Genomic DNA, 19,341 nt, shown 5'->3' on the forward strand with positions numbered 1-19,341 from the left:
TGGTAATGTTTTGTTGTATAGGTGGGTTCTTGCAGTGGTCAGATTGATTTGAATTCCATTTCCTCTCATTTTTTGAGTATTTTAGCACCATAGCATCTGAGCCAAGGTACTTAACCTGCATTGCTTCAGTATATATCCAGCTGTAAAAAATGGATGCTGTGTAAAATGCTACAAGTTGTGTAAGTCGCTCTGGATAAGAGCGCCTGCTAAATGCCAGTGATGTAATTCGATGCAAATTAGGGGCGGCTCTCTTGGTGGTGTTATAGGGGACTTTCACTCACCTCTCTGTCTTATTGTTCTGCCGTCGGCATGGCGTCCAGCAGCGTCCTGCTCTTCGGAAGGGCAGGAGTACCGGGACGGGGAGGAGTGGCGGCCGACGCCCTGCACCAAGTGTGCGTGCGACGGCGGGGAGACCCAGTGCTCTGCAGCCGAATGCCAGCCCGTCGCCTGCCAGCCTGTTAGTACTGCCCGCCGTGCGCCACGCCTACACGGCACCATACTGCGCTGTGCTGTACGGCACAGTCAATCCAGTACAGAATAAATCAATCTTAGCAAATATTTTAGTCTCATATTTAGACTTACAATCTTATATATATGACCTTTTTGCTTAATGTCACAAAAAGATTGCCAGTGAGATGAAACAGTTCATTTCAAGATTGGCCAATGGGGTAAGATAATTTCACTTGTCAAGCAAAAAGTAAATTAAAACAAGCTATTATTCAGCGGTTGAGCGAAAAAGTTAAAAAATAAGATCTTAAGTGTCATTACAAGTGTCATTGCTGTGCAGGGCATCTGACCACACAAATGCACACATTTAAGACAGCGACAGTGTGGTAATATGGAAGTAGGGAAACAGAATTGCAGCCAGGAAGAAGGCGGTTCAAGTCCTGATCTTGGAATTCTTATGGGGAACTTGTACATGCAATTTACAGGATTTTCATGGGCTGTACTTCTGGTTTCACGGACACAGATCAATCTTAGTCTTTGACTAAATTGGGTTTTGTATCGGGAATCTCATTCAGAATTGAATATTGTTGAAAACTAGGCTTAATCTGTGTCTGCAAAAAGTGGATACAGATCTGCTTTTGATCCTCAAAGGAAGCAAACAACGGCAGAAGCCACAACTCACTACGCTGAAGTCTGTACTTGCCAACTACTGATCCTAAATGAAAGGAAAGTAATATCCTTGTAGTTCTAGCGCTGATATCAGTGTGTGTGTGTGTGTGTGTTTCCTCAGCGGGAGAACCTTGTGATCTACCCCGGGACGTGCTGCCCGCAGTGTGTGCCGAACCCCTGCTTGGTGGCGGGGAAGGAGTACAAGGTAACCCTGACTGAACCGGGCTCTGAGGGAGGCTTCCGCGAGCTGAGTTTTTTTAGGGGGGAACAAAGTCACCGCCGCCCCGGCCCCCCGGCGTTGGGGGGCGCGAGCGAATAACGCGGCACGGCGGGCTTTGAGGGTGCGCGCAGGGTAGAACGAGGAGGGCCAGAGTCGAATCGAAATTCGGCAGCGGATCCCTTCTCTCCACAGGGTTTCTTGGCAGGTTGCCAGGGGTTTGAGATAAGCCAGCCACAGTCCCCCCTCTCTCTCTCTCTGTCTCTCTCACTCTCTTTCTCTCTCTCTCTCTCTCTCTCTCTCTCTCTCTCTCTCTCCTCTCTCACTCTCTTTCTCTCTATCTCTCTCTCACACACATTCTCTCTTGCTCTCCCCCCTCTCTCGCTCACTCTGTCTCTCAGCTCGCTCACCCGCTCTCTCTCATTTGTTCTCTCTCTTTCCTTCTCATTCTCTCTCTCTCTCTCTCTCTCTCTCTCTCTCTCTCTCTCTCTCTATATATATATATATATATATATATCTCACACACACACACTCTCTTGCTCTGCCCCCCACCCCCCTCTCTCTCTCTCTCTCTCTCAGTGGGGCCCATCATTGGCCTGTGCTTCCTGGCGCAGCGTGAGCGATATGATAGCGCTGCTCTCTGGCACTCTGTGGAATTCTGCTCTTTTGATCATCGGAGCAGCCGCCCATTCAAACTCGCCCTCCTGCTCATATAAGGTTTCATCATGGCAAGATTATTCCCCTGCCGGCCAATCAGTTTACGCGCACACTTGGCTGTTGTGGCTTTTCATCTGGGTTAGGATTATCTTTGCGCCAACCGAACACGCACATATGTGCGGTTTCGTCTGGACAAATAACACGTTACATGCGTGTAAATGCTGCATGTGCTTTAATAGTGTGACACAGCCTGATTAACTGAGGAGGCATGTTAGATAAAGACTTGTCATGTGAGAGGAAGGTTAGACCCAGTTTGGGGGACATGTTGCATTATCTTCCTCCCCGTGGTCCCCACGGTGTTCTTTTTCGATGGCGCCCCTGGGCTTGTTGCCTTCCTGCCAGTGCTGGCATTGTTCCTGTCTCATCAAGGACTTTGTCTCATTTTTATTTAACGAAACTGAGCTGGCAGTATAATGAGCAGAGAATTAGTGTTTGTGTTCTAGGTGTGTGTGTGTGTGTGTGTGAGAGAGAGAGTGCATATGTGTGTGTGTGTGTGTGTGTGTGAGAGTGCATGCGTGCGTATGTGTGTGTGTGTGTGTGTGTGTGAGAGTGCTTGTTTGTGTGGGTGCGTGTGTGTGCGTGTGTGTGTGTGTGCCAGTGAAGCCTTTGACATGCCTATGCTTTGTGTCCCCAGCATGGTGAACAGTGGCAGAAGGACAGCTGCACCACTTGCCTGTGTGACCAGGGGCAGACCCGCTGCCACGCCCAACCCTGTCCCCCCCTCACCTGTGAGAAGGTCAGTAACCATGCCCGAACCTACGCTAATAACCCCCCTCACCTGTGAGAAGGTCAGTAACCACCCCTGCACCTACTGTAATGTCCCCCCTCATCTGTGAGAAGGTCAGTAACCATTCCTGCACGTATGCTAATGCCCCTCCATCACCTGTGAGAGGGTCAGTAACCACCCCCTGCACCTACGCTAAGCCCCTCACTCATTGCCACTGACCATCGCTCGCCTAAAATTTAGCCCCCGCCCCTCTTGGAGTGGATGTCTCACTGAGTCCCGCCTCGCTCTTCCTCCGTACAGGGCCAGAGGAAGGTGAAGAAGGAGGGGCAGTGCTGCGAGGAGTGTGTGGCCCCCAAGGGGACCTGCCATTACCAGAGCACCGTGCGTTACCATGGCGAAATGTGGAACGGCACGGGCTGCGAGTTCTGCATGTGCGAGAGGGGGCAGGTCCTGTGCCAGAGGGCGGAGTGTGCCAGAGTGGAGTGCTCATGGGTAAGCGTGCCTGCCTGAGTGCGATATTGCACATGTCGATCAATCAACCAATCAACCAACCAGTCAACCAATCGATCAGTCAATCAGCCATTAAATCAATCAATCAGTCAATCGACCAACCAACCATTCAATCGACCAATCGGTTAATTGGTCAAACATTCAATCAACCAATCAATTAGTCAATCAACCAACCAGTCAAGTAATCATACAATCAGTCAGCCAATCTACCAGTCAATCAATCAAGCAATACAACAGTCGGTTTTTATTTCTTATACAGGTTTCTACACAACTCTTTGCAATAGACATTTTTTCCAGGGAACCAACAATCCTAATACAATTCACATTCCTATGGGAAAAACTGGGAAATGATTTCCTGTTCCCTTAAATTTGTGATAAGGATTTATTAATTCATGCTTCATGCATAATTCATTCAAAAACGTAAACAAAATCTGTTCTAAGCATGGCTGTAAGACCTCACTCAGGTTCTTTAGTTAAGAATTTAAAACTTGAGATTTGAGTTGTTACAGACAAAAATGCAAGGATTATGTTCAAAACATTTGACTGCAACAACTACAGGTTGGGAAGGGGCACTGCAATCAGTGTTTTTTTTTCATCCGATTTAAAGTAAAATTCCATTGTGTGAAATTTCACTTTCACCTTTACTTTTGTTGCTATCAACTTTAAAATATTAATTAGGTAACCAACCATAAATCATTTTCAGATATGAGGATTGCTCCGCTGTTTGTGTTCTCTTTTGTGATAAAACTAGAGTTTTGGCTTGCTTCCAGTATAATTTTGCTTACTGCGGAACAGAGTCTGAAAGAGCTTATATTGTGTTTTGGTTGTGATAACATTTTATCTTGTCTAAATTAAATAGTATTGAACACAGTATGGGTTCCCTGCAAATCTACCTGATTTTATCGGTTCATGGCTTGTCTATAATTGTGAGAGCATGCATTTTTCAAAGATCAATGCTTTTTAAATTCTTTTATTGATGTTGTGGTATTGATGGCACAATCATATATGGAATATCTTTATCATTCCTCGCTCAGCGTGAGACATAGGATCAAACATGATTTCCCCAACTATGTTTCTTTGTAATGTTGAACTTGTCTGTCATACCATAAATGCTGTGTATATTTGGTACAGTGTTTTTTATTTATTTGCCTCTCATTTAGCTCCATGCTATCCCATGGGAAGCACTGAAGCTGAGTAAGACCCTGTTAGTGATGCTTCAGTTTATTTCCATCTTTTACCATCCATATGGCTATACTTTTCCAGGAATTTCATATTCTCTTAATATTTGTGTGTCAAGCATCTGATGAGAATTCTGCAGCCTGGATAATCAACCCAGGTCAAAAAGAAAAAGAAAGAAAGAAACAGACAATGATTTTCCTGTGAATAGCAATTAGGCTGGTGGTGGGAGGCACAAAATGGCCTGTAAATTGAGTTTGACGTGGTTGGGTTCCAAGGGAGATTGTCTGAATCGAGTCATTTGTTTAAGGCGCCTAGCAGAGAGGAAATGAGCAAACACTTTCTCAAAACTCTTCAACAGGGAGAAGAATTGGTTCACCTACCGGGGAAGTGCTGTCCTGAATGTATGTCCATGAGTAGTTTCTGCGTGTTCCGGGAGCAAGCCAAAGGGGTAAATAGCTTACAACCAAATTGAAAAGTACTGCTCCTATGCTTGTTATTATTGTTTCTGTGTGCTGCTAATTAGCATCCATTCTCCCTGCTTAAGATGGACTATAATGTGAATTGCACTGCTGATTTCTCACAGTGAGTGAGGTGTCTAAAAACACCACACAATGAAATTCATTTAAAAATGTTATGACTGTTGCAGGTCTGTATTAATATAAGGGGGGGTGGTATAATTCTTGTCTGTTGCACATCATTTTTAATTGGTTTTTGGAAGGGTTAACTCTGACACGTGTTCTTTGATGAAGCGCTGTAAATCATTGCATTCACAGATGTTCTTCCGATCCCGCCTTCAAAAGGCAGGCAATTAGTCAGAAGAAGCACCTCAGGTTTATCTCCACAAAGTTCAGGCAATGCTTTTTAACCTGGAGATCCAGGTGCGCGCATGACCCTCGGGGGCACGGGCCTTCCGCTGAAGAAATGAGACCGTTCCCCTGCTGCCTCTCGACCTCTCGACGAAGCTTTGGTGTCGACCACGTTAAATTCCGTCTTTGTTTTCATTTTTATCCGATTATTCTTCTTCGTTTATTTGGCTGACGCGCGCTTATCCGGAGAGGGCTACGAGGCCACCGTGGCTGGCGTATGCAGCGCATATCGTACATCCATTGCGAGAGCGAGGGCATAGGCACGGAATGGCGGGTGTTACACATCAGCGCTAAACCGTCGAGCTGAGAAAAACAGTGTTAAGATAAGCACACGCTCCCTCCGATACGAGTGCATGCACAGCGCTTAAAATGATAATGAGAAAAATCTGAATCTCGTAGCTTGGGATAAGTGTCAAACAATGAACTGCGGTAACAATGAGCAGCGCTGGAGCAACTTTGAGCATTATTTAAATTAGCATTGCACTAGCGTGGGCACAGTGTTCGGTTCTGATTATGGTTGTCTCCCTAGGGACCGCAGACAGATCTGACTGGCCAGAAACATCTTGCTGTGAGTTCCCTGAATCTGTACTGAAAAATACAAATAAGCAACATATTGACTTATATACTAATTAAAAGAAAATGCATTTTCATTTAATTTATTCATTTTATAAATTACTGAAAGTATATTTCACGTGCATACGCAATATAATATGACTGGTTTATAATATACAAGCCTGATACAGTGTAATTACTGCACCTTCTGGATGCTTTAACCCTATATTTTCCATACCCTTTTTGTTTCTTGGAGTCACCAATTCTTGTGTGTTTTTAATGTGTTTTTCAAACTAAGCTGTTTATGCACATTCTTATGTATTCTTGGCACATGCATTTGTTATTGGAGTTATACATTTTAGGATATATAATATTATGTCTGTTTTTGGCTTGGGAAGCCTGGCTGGGTGTTATGTGGTGGTAACGTAGAAGGCGGTCAGGATCAGGTCGGTTTCTCCTCTGACAGAACCTGGAGACCTGGCAGGAGGGGCCGTGCAGACAGTGTGAGTGTCGGGACTCCCGGGTGACCTGTTACCAGCGCTCCTGCCCCACCTGCCCCGTGGGCACCCTGGCCGTGCCCGTGGAGGGGAAGTGCTGCCCCGAATGCCACCAGGGTGAGTACAACTTCTCTTTTCAGACAATGTTATTTAGGTGCCGTGCCACCACTGTGCTATGTATTCCCAAATTTCCGTGAGTCACTTAACTTCGGAATAACTAAAAGTTTAAAAGACTCTTAATCCTCTTTCTTCTGACGGAGCTGAAGCCGTGGTTTTATATTTCTCCCTGTTTAACACGGCTGCTTAGTTCCCTTATTCCCTGCAGCCAAAGACTTCAATTTCTGCATGTGACCTTCTGTGCAGTTAGTTGGGGAAAAGTACTGACAGTGCACTCCTTAAGCTGGCCACTGTGGCAGATTTTGAAACTTAATAGCCTGAGAGGACCATTCTAAAACTGCCTCAAAATGAAGAAAGCACTGATGGGCACTCGATGTCTCATTCACGATAGAATGTACGTTTACGATAGCATATAATACAATAATACATAAGCATCAAATTCAAGTATAATGTTCTCTTTAAAAAAGCGACAACACACCTCAGTCACAGTATTCTCTGTAGTGAATTTAAATCACTTAAAAATATAAAAGTATATATCTTAAAAATATATATGTCTTACCTCTATACTTGGGCTTGTTTGTGTGCACTGAAAGATGTCAATTGAAAACCCTTTTCACCCATCTCTGGACTTCCTGAACCAAAGCACTTATCCCGTATGCTATTGCAGGTTGGCTGTACTTTTATACGGTCTATGGGCTGTACACTAGCCCAGTACTGCTCACATTGGTTAAGTGGCGGTTGAAGTTTAAAGAAAACTCAATTGGCTTTGTGTTCTCTCACCTTGTCTGCCCCTATTTTATGAAAGCACATAAAAGGAGCAATCCTTTATGAATTTCTTTTGGAGTTTATTAACCATCCCCTGTATAATTAAGGGAATAGAGCATTAACTTTATTTTCCACACACGTGTTCACTTCTGTTCCTTACCGTCTCTAAAAAAGGGGTCTGGCTGAAACCTGTCCCATTCTCCGTCGGTAATGAATACTTCACAGATAATCAGTCCGCAACTGGAATGCAATTAAGCTTTCAATAGCGGGGAACGTTCTCGGCATCTCAATTCCAGTCGCTTTCTCTCCCCACACGTTCTGCACCAGGACTTTTCTGCCAAGAAGCAATTTCTGTGTTTCCATCGGAGTGAGGCTCGCTTACAGCGGGAATGGGAGAAACGGCCAAACTGTCCGATCAAAATCCCTTCCTTCGTTTTTTTTTTTCTTTGATAATTAATTGTCTGGAACCGTCTTGTTATTCCTAAAGCAAAACATTATCTGAAACGCCACTGGCCGATAAATATCGCTGCTAATGGGTAATGCTTTGCTCTTGGACGTCTCAAAGCGTTTCCTTGGAAATGTTACAAATTGGTTGGCGTCCAGCCGTCCAGTCATTCACGGTTGGCTGAATCTTGCCATGCGGTTGGATTTCAGTCACGTTACAGTACGGAAACCATGGAAATATTTATGTGCCCGCAAATAAGGTTGGCCTTTAACAAGCCGAGTTGCTTTCTCAGGTTGTGTCTGGGGGTTTTCACAGCATAGTAATCAGAGTCAAATCAGCTCTTGATAGAGTAAGCTTCACCCTGATTGAGTGCAATCGATTTCATTCACAGACTTATGAACTCTGTTACAGTTGAGTTAACGCTGAACATTCTGCTTTGTGCTTGTTGTTTCTTATGGGTTCGTTTCTTATGTGTGTGCAACGTTTTGTGTTGCAGTTCACTGTCACCCTGACTGTCTGACGTGTTCTCGAACCCCGGACCACTGCGACAGCTGTAAGGACCCCCAGTCCTTGCTCCTGGATGGCCGCTGCATGCAGACATGCCCCCGGGGGTTTTACCCCGACGGCAGAGTGTGCACAGGTACGAGACTGGCCTCCAGCTACACCTCTTCTCCCACAGTCGTCTGGTCAGCAGTTTATCACTCCCTCATTGTATTTCTAGCTCAAGCATAGCATTGTATTTAATACCAGATACGCTTTTAGGTTAGTAGAGTATGCTCATTAGGGTATACACTGCAAAAACATCTGTCTTAAAGTGTTTTGGTCTTGTAATGAAACTAAAGCTCTTTTTTTTTCACTCAAGTAGAAAATATTAGCTTGTTTTAAGTTGCTTCGCGCTTGACGAGTGAAATTTTCTTTCCTCTCTAGCCGTAGCAATGTTTTGGGAACCAGTCACAACTTATCAATGTGTAAGAGTTCAGGGGTGGCATAAATATCGCTGACTGGAAAGGGGGTCACGGCACCCTGTTTAATGGATGCAGTAATCCTGGAGGTCTTGTGCCAAGACCGTGTGGCGTTGTCGGGCACCGCCTCAGTGCCACACTCGGAGATAACAAGTCAGAACGGGACGGCGGGCCGTCATCGGAATTCAGCCGAGGAGGGACAGGCTTTGCTTACAGTCGGAGGATTAAGGCATCACTTGTTGAATACCTAATCCTGCCCGGAGGAGCCCAGAGTTTTTGGATAATGCCATTGCTCCTGACACAGCTCAGCATTTCTCTCTTGTCCTTCATTTTCTTTTTTTAGTGGGTAGGTGGGGGGAGGGGGGGTGTGAGAACTGCCGTTATTGTGCAGTGCAGGCAATGATTATAGTGACATTTTTGATGTTTTTTAGACTTCTTGTTGGAAGTCTGAAAAAAGACGGAACTTTATTTTATCTTCCCGGTTTGACTGATGTGGCCCCCATCTCATGGTGTTCAAAGAGAAGCACATGAATCCAGTTATTGGAGTGGTGTGTGTTTCAGGGCTCACGGCCAGCGGTAGAGAGGTTGTAGGTCCTCTGGCGGGCAGACGTGGACAGTGACGTGTCGTAGCGTTCACATGCGCGCCGTAGTGATGTCGTCTCTCCTGACCCCCCCTCCCACCCCCCCCCCTGCAGCCTGCCTGGACTCCTGCTCCACCTGCGTAAACGGCTTTGAGTGCGCGTCCTGTGCCCGCTCCTTCCTGATGAGCAACCGACAGTGCGTGCCCGAGTGTGGGCGGGGCTTCTTCCAGGATAACCAGCACTGCCAGCGTGAGTATTACCCATCTGTGCTGCTCTCCACAGCTCTCCAGGAATCAGTCACTTCCTGAAAGACCCGCTTCCTCTTTACCACATGACTAAGGTTAATTGGTTTCCATGAAACAGTTTGATTGGCCGTGGCTATAAGAAGGATATTGTGTAGTTTGCTGAAATGAAGATAGCTGAGTGCCTATGGGGGAATGTAAAAGTTCATTGGAATTCTTTGTTTGGGATAGATATTTCAGGCTGACACCTGGTGGGACTCAGTCAAACTAAAATGAGCAGTGTACCTTCCCAATGAACATTCTTGTTGTGAAAAGTTGTGAAAAGTTTTTTTATTATTATTATTTTTTTCAAAACAGCTCTCAACCTAGATTTCCACCCCTCTAGACGTCTAGATTCCAGGTTTTACTCACTGGGTTACTTTGAATTGCAATTGTTATTTATAATCCAACATACTTGTTCATTTCTTCTATCACAGCTCACAACATTGTGTGAGAATGTTAGCGCTGCTACTTTCGATCCATTGATTAAATTTAAATTTAAGGACTGAGCGTGCATTGTTTTCAGCATTGAATCTTCTATTTAATCGCTGCTTTAAATGAACAGTTTCATGGTGTGAAGCAGTTATTCAATTACATGGAATATAAAAAAGGAAGTGTAAAGATTTGTGCTTGAATGTAATCTAGGCTTGATTTCTGGCTGTAGTTGTCCAGGGCGCAGGGCAATATGGATCTGAGAATGTAATGGAATAACAAAAGGGCTCAGCAATAACCCTTCATCTCAGAGGCCCAGACCAAAGTCCCCTGGTCTGTTCCAAGTAATTACGTGATTCATACTGTAGTTCAATTTCACACTTTAATGAGCATCTCCAAGAGATTGGAATTCAATCTGTTAATGTTGCCCAAATAGGTTATAAATCCAGTGCTTTTGTGGAGACTATTAGAGGGGCTGTGCCATGGATTTACCCCTCTCAGTTTGGGAAAGCTATGACTGGATGCCCTGTTGAAAAATGGGACATGGGCTTTTTTTTTTTTTTTTTTTGAAAACTATAACCTTATTTTAGAATTAATTCAGAATTTCTTTTAGAATTCCTTTAATTTCACATAACTACATACACTAATACTGCAGTTTGAATATGTTAAAATTTTGAGCAAGCGACCTTTGAAAAAACCTCTCCCAATTTGTTGACTGTGTTAGTGTGCATTAGAGAACCACCTTGCAATGGAGTTTGAGGATAAAATGTGCTAAAATATGCTAAATGTGCTAAAAAACTGTTATGTGGTCCTCAGTGGTTGGCAGGCATGTCTTCCTAGCGGACAGTATTTTTTGTGTAGTGAAGTGGTGATAGGGGGTGATGGTTTGGTTATCCTACGCTGCAGCTGCGTTCCCCCTCTGCCGCGCGCCCGTTGTTCCTGCGCCCTCCCTCGCCCGCGCTTCCTGTCGCCCGCCCTTCCCCGAGGCTTTGAGTTATTGCCCCCGGGCGCTGGTGCCGCGCGCGGCGTGGCTAATTCCCAAGCACGCTACGCTCGCGCGGCACGGCCGCCGTTTCCCCCGTCCGGACGGTGCCCCGGACGGCATGGGAATCCCAGGAGAGTGGAGCCCAGCCCCTGGCAGGGCGCCAGGCTCTCTGGGTCCCGGATGCCTCCGCTCTGAATCATGGGTGAAGAATGGGGGCGCATTCCCCCGCTTTTGTACCGCGTACGAATGTGGGCCAAACATCTTTCTTATTTCACTCATCGGGTTGGCGTCTTCGTTGCACCTGATGACCCCTCTCCGCGTTGGGCTGTTGGAAACAGTTGGCTGTCTCGTTGACTGGCTGACCTGCTTGATCGTAGTGTAGCTCTTAGAATTCCGCAACTGTTTCTTCACAGCTTGTTTTTCTGATTTGTGACAGCACGTTTGCCGTGTCAAACATGACACTTTTAACAGGAGCTGTTAGGTGAAAATGTGCATCTTGAGGGAAAACGGGGGGGGGGGGGGGGCAAAACTGTTATGTTGTTGCGGTGAGAAACATTGCTGAAACTTTTAAAGCTTTCAAAGTATCATGTAAAATCATATCCTTTCCTGAAAAGGGTTACAGGAAGAGAGAAATAGTGGTTCAGAACCTGAGACAGCCAAATGGAAAATAAATTGCTTGTCGAGGACAACTTGAGAGAAGGCACATTGTCTCCTTGTAGTCAGTACCCTTCTGGAAATTGTTTTGTTCTCTCATTCTGCTTTGTTCTTTTGATGTGAGAATATCATGTCATTTGTAGCCTTCAAAACACATAAGTAACTGAGGGAGATAATGGAGGAGATATAAATATCACAGAGGGTTTGGTGAGCCATTGTAGCAGCTGCACGTATGCAGATGATAAAGGAAAACTCATAAATCCTGAGACAGAGTGTGAGGTAAATTTTGAGGTTGTAATAAGTTCAAGTAAGCTTATTTTTGGTCCATTTCTTTTTTCTTTTTTTGGATTTCATTAATCTCACTTCAAAGGTTATTTGTTTATTTCTGATATTGCTATGCCCTCCTCCCTGGGAATTGTCCCTCTTATATTTACTCTGTCTATTTATAGCGGTATGGTAGAGGAGCAAGGGATCATGGGATAGCTGGATACAATTGAATATGGTCAGGGTTAGGAGTCCTGGAAAAAAACCCTGGGAAATTCCCGTTTTCCTCTTTAAATTAATTCAGCTGGCCTATGTTAACATTGGTTAGACATGTAGGCAACGTTGGTCATTGAGGTCAATATGATGTTGATTAATGAAGGTTTTTTTTAACATTGGTAATTTGATGAGTACAAATCACTGATCTGTTATAGGTTGAAAAGTTATTGCGTCATGACTTGACATTGATCAGCTTTGTATCCACAATGCAGGTCATTTACCCCTCCAGATGTATTTTTAAACCTTAAAAACGACTCTATATTGAATAATAATTTGTTTAATATGGTTTTCCACCAAAAATGTTCAATAGACTACAGAAAATGGCTGAATAGCAACTTTACTCTCACTGTGAATTACCCATGTTGCTCTCCTGTAATTGACATATCTTTTCATAGTGGACCATGATAGGGTCAACATATTTGTGACATCACAAATTGTTATACATTCATGTTTTCAAAGATTACAGAGAAATATGGAGACGCTCTCTGTCTACCGTGAAAGAATGTGAAAAAAGTGCTCTGGTGACAAAAATTAATTCTACATAAAAATCTGTATCGTGAAAGTCATGCTTACACAAGGAGTTAACCATTAAAAAACATTTTTAGGGGAGAGGGGTCTTTAATTATTTGGGGGGAGCATGCCGGAAGCCGTACATATTCACGTGTGCACACCAGGCCTGCTTACGGTACGCCCAAACGAGTTTGCGGGCCAGACGAAGCCGCCGCACTTTATCAAAATGCAAATGGCGATGAAAAAGGAAAAGGCAGAGATGAAATATTCATTGATGTGTTGCTCCCTTTTCAAAACCCCCGGTAAGCCTCCGGTGTCCCCGGGTCACCATTCCTGAAAAGCAATATCCTGGGTAATTTCGTTGGGGTGCCCACGGATCCCCCCGCCACGTCGCGGTCCTCTCCGGAGCGCCCGGCGAGGCTTAATAATGAAGGCATTAGAAGGGGGCGCGGTAATTAGGGTCCCGCGAAGCCTTGCGGTTCTCACGCGGCTGGGCTGTGCACTCGGTTGGGGCTTTGTGAAATTTTTCTCGGGGGGGGGGCTGAGATTCGGGAACCCCTGCCTCCCTACGGCCATTCTTTATTGCTTGCCTCTGGAGACGATGGGTTTTGCCGGAGCTCGTAAAAGGTGGCCTTTTGTTCCCTCTTGTGCTGGCACTTCTAATCACAAACTCACAGACTCCAGAAAAAAGGCTTTGTGAGATACTGCCTTGGAAATTAATTGAGGGATCGTTGAGGGCATTTTTGAGTGATCTCGGAAAAGTGGCCCGACGTGTTTCTCATTAATGTCTGTCGTCAACACAAAGAACTTCCTGCGATGTAGGTGGGCCGAGGCTGAACTCTCTCTGATTGCTTAAGCCCGACTAATTTATTCCATCAGCGAATATTGACTTTATTCAAAATTTATATTGACAAAACCATGTACTCACTGCGGGACACCCTTGCTAGGAATTTAACACTCTCCTCATTGAAGCAAATTGTGAGGTGAAGTTAGTGTGTTGTTGTAAAGAAAAAAAATGCATATCAGGACACGTACTCAATATTACCTACGAGTGTAATTTAGTTGGACCTAATTGATTGAATTGGGCCTCTCTGGCAGGTTGCCACGACGATTGCTCGGTGTGCCATGGGCCTGGGCAGCAGGACTGCCAGTCATGCTCTGACCCCTCCCTCCTGCTCAAAGCCGGACTTTGTGTTCCGGAATGCGGCCCGGGCTTCTACGCCAGAGAGGACACCTGTCACGGTGAGTGTGTGAATGGTCCTGCATTTTCCACATTAGTCAAGGTTAGCCAGCAGAAAGCATAAAAAGCCTGTGACATGTGTGTATGTATGTGTATGTGCTGTAACTCCACAATGGTCAACCAGAATAGAATATCAGGCAGGATTTTTTTGTTTTGTTTTAGTTTTTGTTAATGATGCTTTCCCTCTTCTAAAAAAAAGCCATAAGCAAATGTAGTTTCTAAATTCACAGCTGATTGGTAGAAAGCGATAAAATACAGACCCTTCAGCCAGCATAGTGTGTGGTGAAGTTGTTTTCAACCCAGCACGTCCCCTGGGTCTCAAACAAATGTCCCTAATTAAGTAGGGTGAAGAAAACATAATGAATAAATAACTGCAAATATGCAACTGTCGCTCAGATCTATCGCTTCAGAACGCCGTGAATGCAAAGCTAGACAAAGACAAGACGACAGATGCCAATCTGAATATGTCCCAATCAGGTTAACTGGGAAAGTCTAAATCCTGAATGAGCCCCGTTTGCAGTGAATTTCTTTCCCTCGGTCTTCCTCATTGTGTTGAGGGGAGGTGTTGAGGGATGTTCTTGTCCCCTTGAGCGTGTGGAATATCGAGAGTAATTCTCCGCGTTGGAAACTGAAGTCATATTCCTGTTTTAACATGCACCGGTATTTTAGTGCCCTACAGTGATGGGGATTTACATAGCTTTTTTTGTAATGTAATTTTGTACTATTATTATTAGGGTATTTAACTGTGCTTAGAAGAATTACAAGTTTGAGGAACTTGGGAAAATCAGAACTTTCTTGAAAAAATGTGACGTGTAAAATGAAACTATATTGAATATGTTTTCAAATGCTCACACGTACTATACAGTATGTACACACACAATCACACACAGACACACACACGCATGTATATATGTGTGTGTGTGTACGTATATATTGAAGCTGTGTCCTTCAATAGATTGTGGACCTGGGTGTATTCCTGCTTCTCACCCAGTGCATCCTGGGATAGTCTCCAGCGACCCTGCGACCCTGACCAGGAATAAGTAGTTGAGATAATGAATGGATGGATGGATGGATGGATAGAAGCTGTTACCTATTAGCTTTTTTCCCCGCTTTTCCTAAAATGTAGCTTTTTCTCTTTCAGCTTGCGATGAATCCTGCTTGACCTGTTACTCCGACAACCCCAGTTGCGTGACGTGCCCACTGGACTCCGCACTGCATCATGGGAAATGTGTCCCCCACTGCCCAGAGCAGCATTACAGGGACAGTCATGGCAGATGCAGGGGTTGGTGTCTTTTCATCTTTTTATTTTTTTAAAGGAGCTTGAACAACACCTTATGCTGCAGATCCATCCCACATTGTCGCCTTTTTATTCTCTTACTCAAAGTATGTGTTTAAAGATTGAAGAAAAGTGTTATAAATTGCTCAAGGCTTTAACCCTCTCATGAGTAGCATACTGTACTGGTATGTATTATTAATATACATTCACTGTGTGCTACATAATTATTTTCCCACAGATACATAGCTAAGACATGCTGAAAGCCAAACAATTACCTACTGTATCTTTGAGTCCACATATAGTATATAAAGGGAGAATATTCTGTACTTTTGACAGGAAATGGTAACTATTTTGTTCTTTGTGCTGTTTCTGCCTGACCTTTGACCTTCTCTCAGCCTGCCACAGCTCCTGCGTGGCCTGCTCGGGCCCCTTGGTATCCCAGTGCACCCTCTGTCCCGGGACGTTCGCCCTGTACCACGGACAGTGTCTGGACAGCTGCGGACAGGGTCAATACCCCCATGAGGGGGCCTGTAAAAGTAAGACGCTGACCCATCTGCGCCATACAGTCCTCTAATACCAGAGGTGGAAAGTCCAGGGGTTAGGGGCCAGGCCGTCATTGTAAATAAGGATTTGTTCTTAATTGACCTGCCTGGTAAAGATTTACAAATCCACCTTCGACTAGCAACATAGGAACTCGGTTGGAGAGCTATGTGTAATACACGCATTAATGCAGCACTCAACAGCTAACTAGAGAACAAGAAGAATGCTAAAAATGGAACAAAGCCTGCTATTACATGATAATTAAATGGAAGCGAATTGCTTTGTTCAATGTACAATGCCAATGTTTGATAGGACAGTCTTTTCAAGGTCAATGACTTGTTCTACGCTTAGTTTTCTCAACTTTCAGGCACTTTAAAATGCTTATTGACTTTTTTTTGCTTTAAACCCATAATTGATTCCTAGCTCCAATTCGGTATGCAGGTTAAATTATAATTGTAAAGTACGCTGATAATGAATTCTCAGAAAGTAGTTTTTAGCAAACCTTTTTTAACAACAAAAAAACAGTCTTCAGGGGATTGTAACAGCGTTTACTGCACTGCAGAAGCTTCTGTTGACAAACTAAGTGGTCCTTAAAGCCTGAATTGTACCTCCGGGCACTGCGTTTTGGATTGTCCTCCAGCATCAGTCAGAATTGCTCTGCAGGATGGCGCCCGTTGGCTCTGAATGTAAATGAGTCAGCTTGTCTGCCGCGCCGAAGACAAATGGCTGTCTGAGCGGCCCCGTTTTTTCGGACGTGCTCGTCCAGCATCGCCCCTGAGAGACAGGGAGTTAATGAGGGCCCCTGTCACCACCCCCCACCCTCTCCCCACCCCCACCCCCACCCCCCCCCGCCCTCAGGCTGCCACCCGTCCTGCCGGTCCTGCGTCGGGCCCAAACACTCAGACTGCCTGCGCTGCCAGAAGCCGGAGGAGGCGCTGCACCCTCAGAGCGGCCGCCTGGCGCACGGCGTCTGCGTCTCCGCCTGCAAGGCCCGCTCCTACCCGGACGCCGACCGCGTCTGCCGAGGCGAGTACCCGAGGGGGGGCGTCGTGTTGGGCGCGGGGCGGTAGTCACGGCAATGGCGAGAGCGATTGTAATTATGGCCATCGTAACAGTGGCGAAAGGAGATGATGGTGGGGGTGATGCTAACAATCCCGACTTGCTATGATGACAAATGATGACGATGAATGTGATTATAATTATGTATTGAAGATTATGGATGTGTTGATAACTTGTGTTGTGTTGACGAATGTGTTGATGATGACAACCGCTGTTGATGGTGATGACAATGGTAAAATTGATGATGATAGTGATTATGCAGTACATGCCCACATTTGCCTTCATTGAGAGGATTTGCATATATATTTATGCCTATACAATACAATCGTAGAGAAATAATATATTCCCAGATAGCCAGCAATGTCACGCTGCTGGGCCATAATCTGTGTTGGTATTAAAAAAGTGCTCGTTTCGATAACAAATTATTGACAAACTCATGCAATTATAGAAAGGATAATGCAGACCCCAAATATGGCGCAGTCATGCAAACCGACACTTAATTGTCCACAGTCCACAAAATGGACTTTCTACACCTGGGGCTTGTGGCTGAGGATCTTTATAAACAGGGGGCTTAGCATCTTGAGCTAATGCCTTGGGCTTAATAATAAGCTCTTAAAACCACGATGGTAACAAGCCTGCTGAAAGTATAACCATCTTTGTTAAAGATTAGCAAAGATTCCAGTGAATGATTGTACCTGCTTGTTTTTGTAAGCAGGTTTGCTACAAGCATTTTCAATGGTTTTAATTTAGTGAGAGGTACAAATAGTTAAACAAAAAAATAAACAAATGAAAAATTAAATGAGCTCACAAAATTTAATGAATATTAAAAAATAGTGACTATCACCCGCCACCGTGCTTTTGCATGCTTGATGCAAATTTAAACAGCAGTCTTCTGTCAGTCTCGTTTATTTGGAGAATCGCACATTAATCTAGCGCCGCTAAAGCTTTCTGCGAAAGGGTAGCGACGGCCCCACGGGGATTATAAGAGCATCCCTATGCAGGATTCGCCGTTATGATTTATGATATGTTCGTTTTTAACAGACTGCTACATGCAGTTCACGGTCTGAGCCGGGAGAAACGGTGACCTTTCTAAAAACAAGCGTATCTCCTCGCATTCCTCCGCACCGCTTTCCTCCGGTAGATAGCCGCCCGTCACACCGCCGAGTCCGCCTGCGCTCACTCTCCGGCCTCTACTGGAAGGAAGGAAAAACCAGCTGAACAAATGACCCCTAACGTGGTGATCAGGGATGCTCAATATTTCAAAGGGTTGGCTCGGTTTTGTTGAACGCAAGTAAGCAGTCCCATTAATGGTTTATTCAGTAGAAGCCATTATCACACTGACAATGAAGAAAAGGGCGGATTATTTCCCATAATGCATTGTGGTGAACGCTCTCCTATTTGTTTTATTAATGGAAACAAATCTGCCACGATACATTTGTCTTTGTCGTCCTTCATTGAACTGATATCTCTTGTAGTCCTTATAACAGCCAGAACTAGAGCTGTAGGCAAATGCACATGTCAAAGAGATCCCTATCATGGCCCAGTGGTCTGTGTCGGAGACATGTCTCAGAGACTTCAATGGGCTCCATTGTGTTGAGGGAGCATGCTCAGGCAGCTGCAGCACTTCCTCAGGGCTACTGTCTGTGATTGTGATGTCACAGGAAGGGGGCGGGGAAAACACAATCTCCACTATTTGATGGATACCATGCTGTGGAGGCTAAAGGGGTGGAGGGGGGGGGGGGGGGTCTGAGGATAACCTCTGCCTGCTGAAAGATTGGATGTCGGCCGGGGGAAATTCTTGGACGGAATTCCTTGTTTCGCCTGTTTGTGGAGACAGAGGCTTTACTGAAGGGCTTACTGCGTTTGGGATCTCACGCCAAAGTTGTGTTTGGGTATTGTGTTTGGCAAGGAGCGATGGAGGAATCTCGTTGCACTGCTACCCCCCGAGGAAGCGGATCACAAAAAACCAAGAATCCCACCTCTGCGAGATCAGGAGGAGTCTTCAAACAATATTGCACCAGTCACGTTCCAGGCCCCTGGCTTTTCCTTATGTTTCCAGGAAAATGTCAATCGAAAAAGAATATATCTTTCATACGGCACAGAAATCAATATGCAGCCTTGCCTGCCGGCCTCTGTGTGAGAGCAGATATCTCAAATTAAATGAAAGAAACGAAATGACTTTGTTGGCCTTTTTTTTTATTTCTTCGCAATAGAAGGCGGTTCTAGACTGCTGAGGTGTTTGATTGTGCTTCCAGTGATGGGAAGGAGGGAGGGAGGGAGAGAACTCGCTATAGGTAGCCCTTTCTTTTTCGCCGACAGCTTAAGCGGCCCAAACAGACGCGCGCATAAAAGACGCGGGGGCCGCGGTCTCTGCCGTGAGGGACGTCTGGTGTCATCGAGACAAGCCGGCAGGGCTCGCTAAAAAAGCAGGCCGAGCTTTTATTTTCCTAAAAGTCGAGTGTTTGTCAGTACGGTCTGCGCCCTTGAGCTGTTTAGAGGTTGTGTATCCCTGACAGGTTGTCAGGAGAATGAGGGGTGGGTGTGGGAGGGGTGGGGAGGTGGGGGGGGGGGGT

General features: G+C 45.2%; 1 protein-coding gene across 3 annotated transcripts in view; it reads left to right on the top strand.

Moving 5' to 3' along the window:
* fras1 (Fraser extracellular matrix complex subunit 1) overlaps nucleotides 1-19,341 on the top strand; it is a 114,719-nt gene that overhangs the window by 40,480 nt on the left and 54,898 nt on the right. For 2 of the 3 annotated variants that reach the window (XM_035379760.1, XM_035379763.1), the window contains exons 6-18: nucleotides 321-457; nucleotides 1,238-1,321; nucleotides 2,685-2,786; nucleotides 3,078-3,269; nucleotides 4,825-4,914; nucleotides 5,862-5,900; nucleotides 6,351-6,498; nucleotides 8,205-8,348; nucleotides 9,366-9,500; nucleotides 13,752-13,895; nucleotides 15,035-15,175; nucleotides 15,565-15,705; nucleotides 16,568-16,735. In XM_035379760.1, coding sequence (XP_035235651.1) covers nucleotides 321-457; nucleotides 1,238-1,321; nucleotides 2,685-2,786; nucleotides 3,078-3,269; nucleotides 4,825-4,914; nucleotides 5,862-5,900; nucleotides 6,351-6,498; nucleotides 8,205-8,348; nucleotides 9,366-9,500; nucleotides 13,752-13,895; nucleotides 15,035-15,175; nucleotides 15,565-15,705; nucleotides 16,568-16,735 — 1,665 coding nt within the window. The remainder of the gene's footprint in view (nucleotides 1-320; nucleotides 458-1,237; nucleotides 1,322-2,684; nucleotides 2,787-3,077; nucleotides 3,270-4,824; nucleotides 4,915-5,861; nucleotides 5,901-6,350; nucleotides 6,499-8,204; nucleotides 8,349-9,365; nucleotides 9,501-13,751; nucleotides 13,896-15,034; nucleotides 15,176-15,564; nucleotides 15,706-16,567; nucleotides 16,736-19,341) is intronic. The other variant, XM_035379762.1, reaches the window with a different exon arrangement.

This window comes from Anguilla anguilla, chromosome 10 (assembly GCF_013347855.1).
Source record: "Anguilla anguilla isolate fAngAng1 chromosome 10, fAngAng1.pri, whole genome shotgun sequence".
Lineage (NCBI taxonomy): Eukaryota > Metazoa > Chordata > Actinopteri > Anguilliformes > Anguillidae > Anguilla > Anguilla anguilla.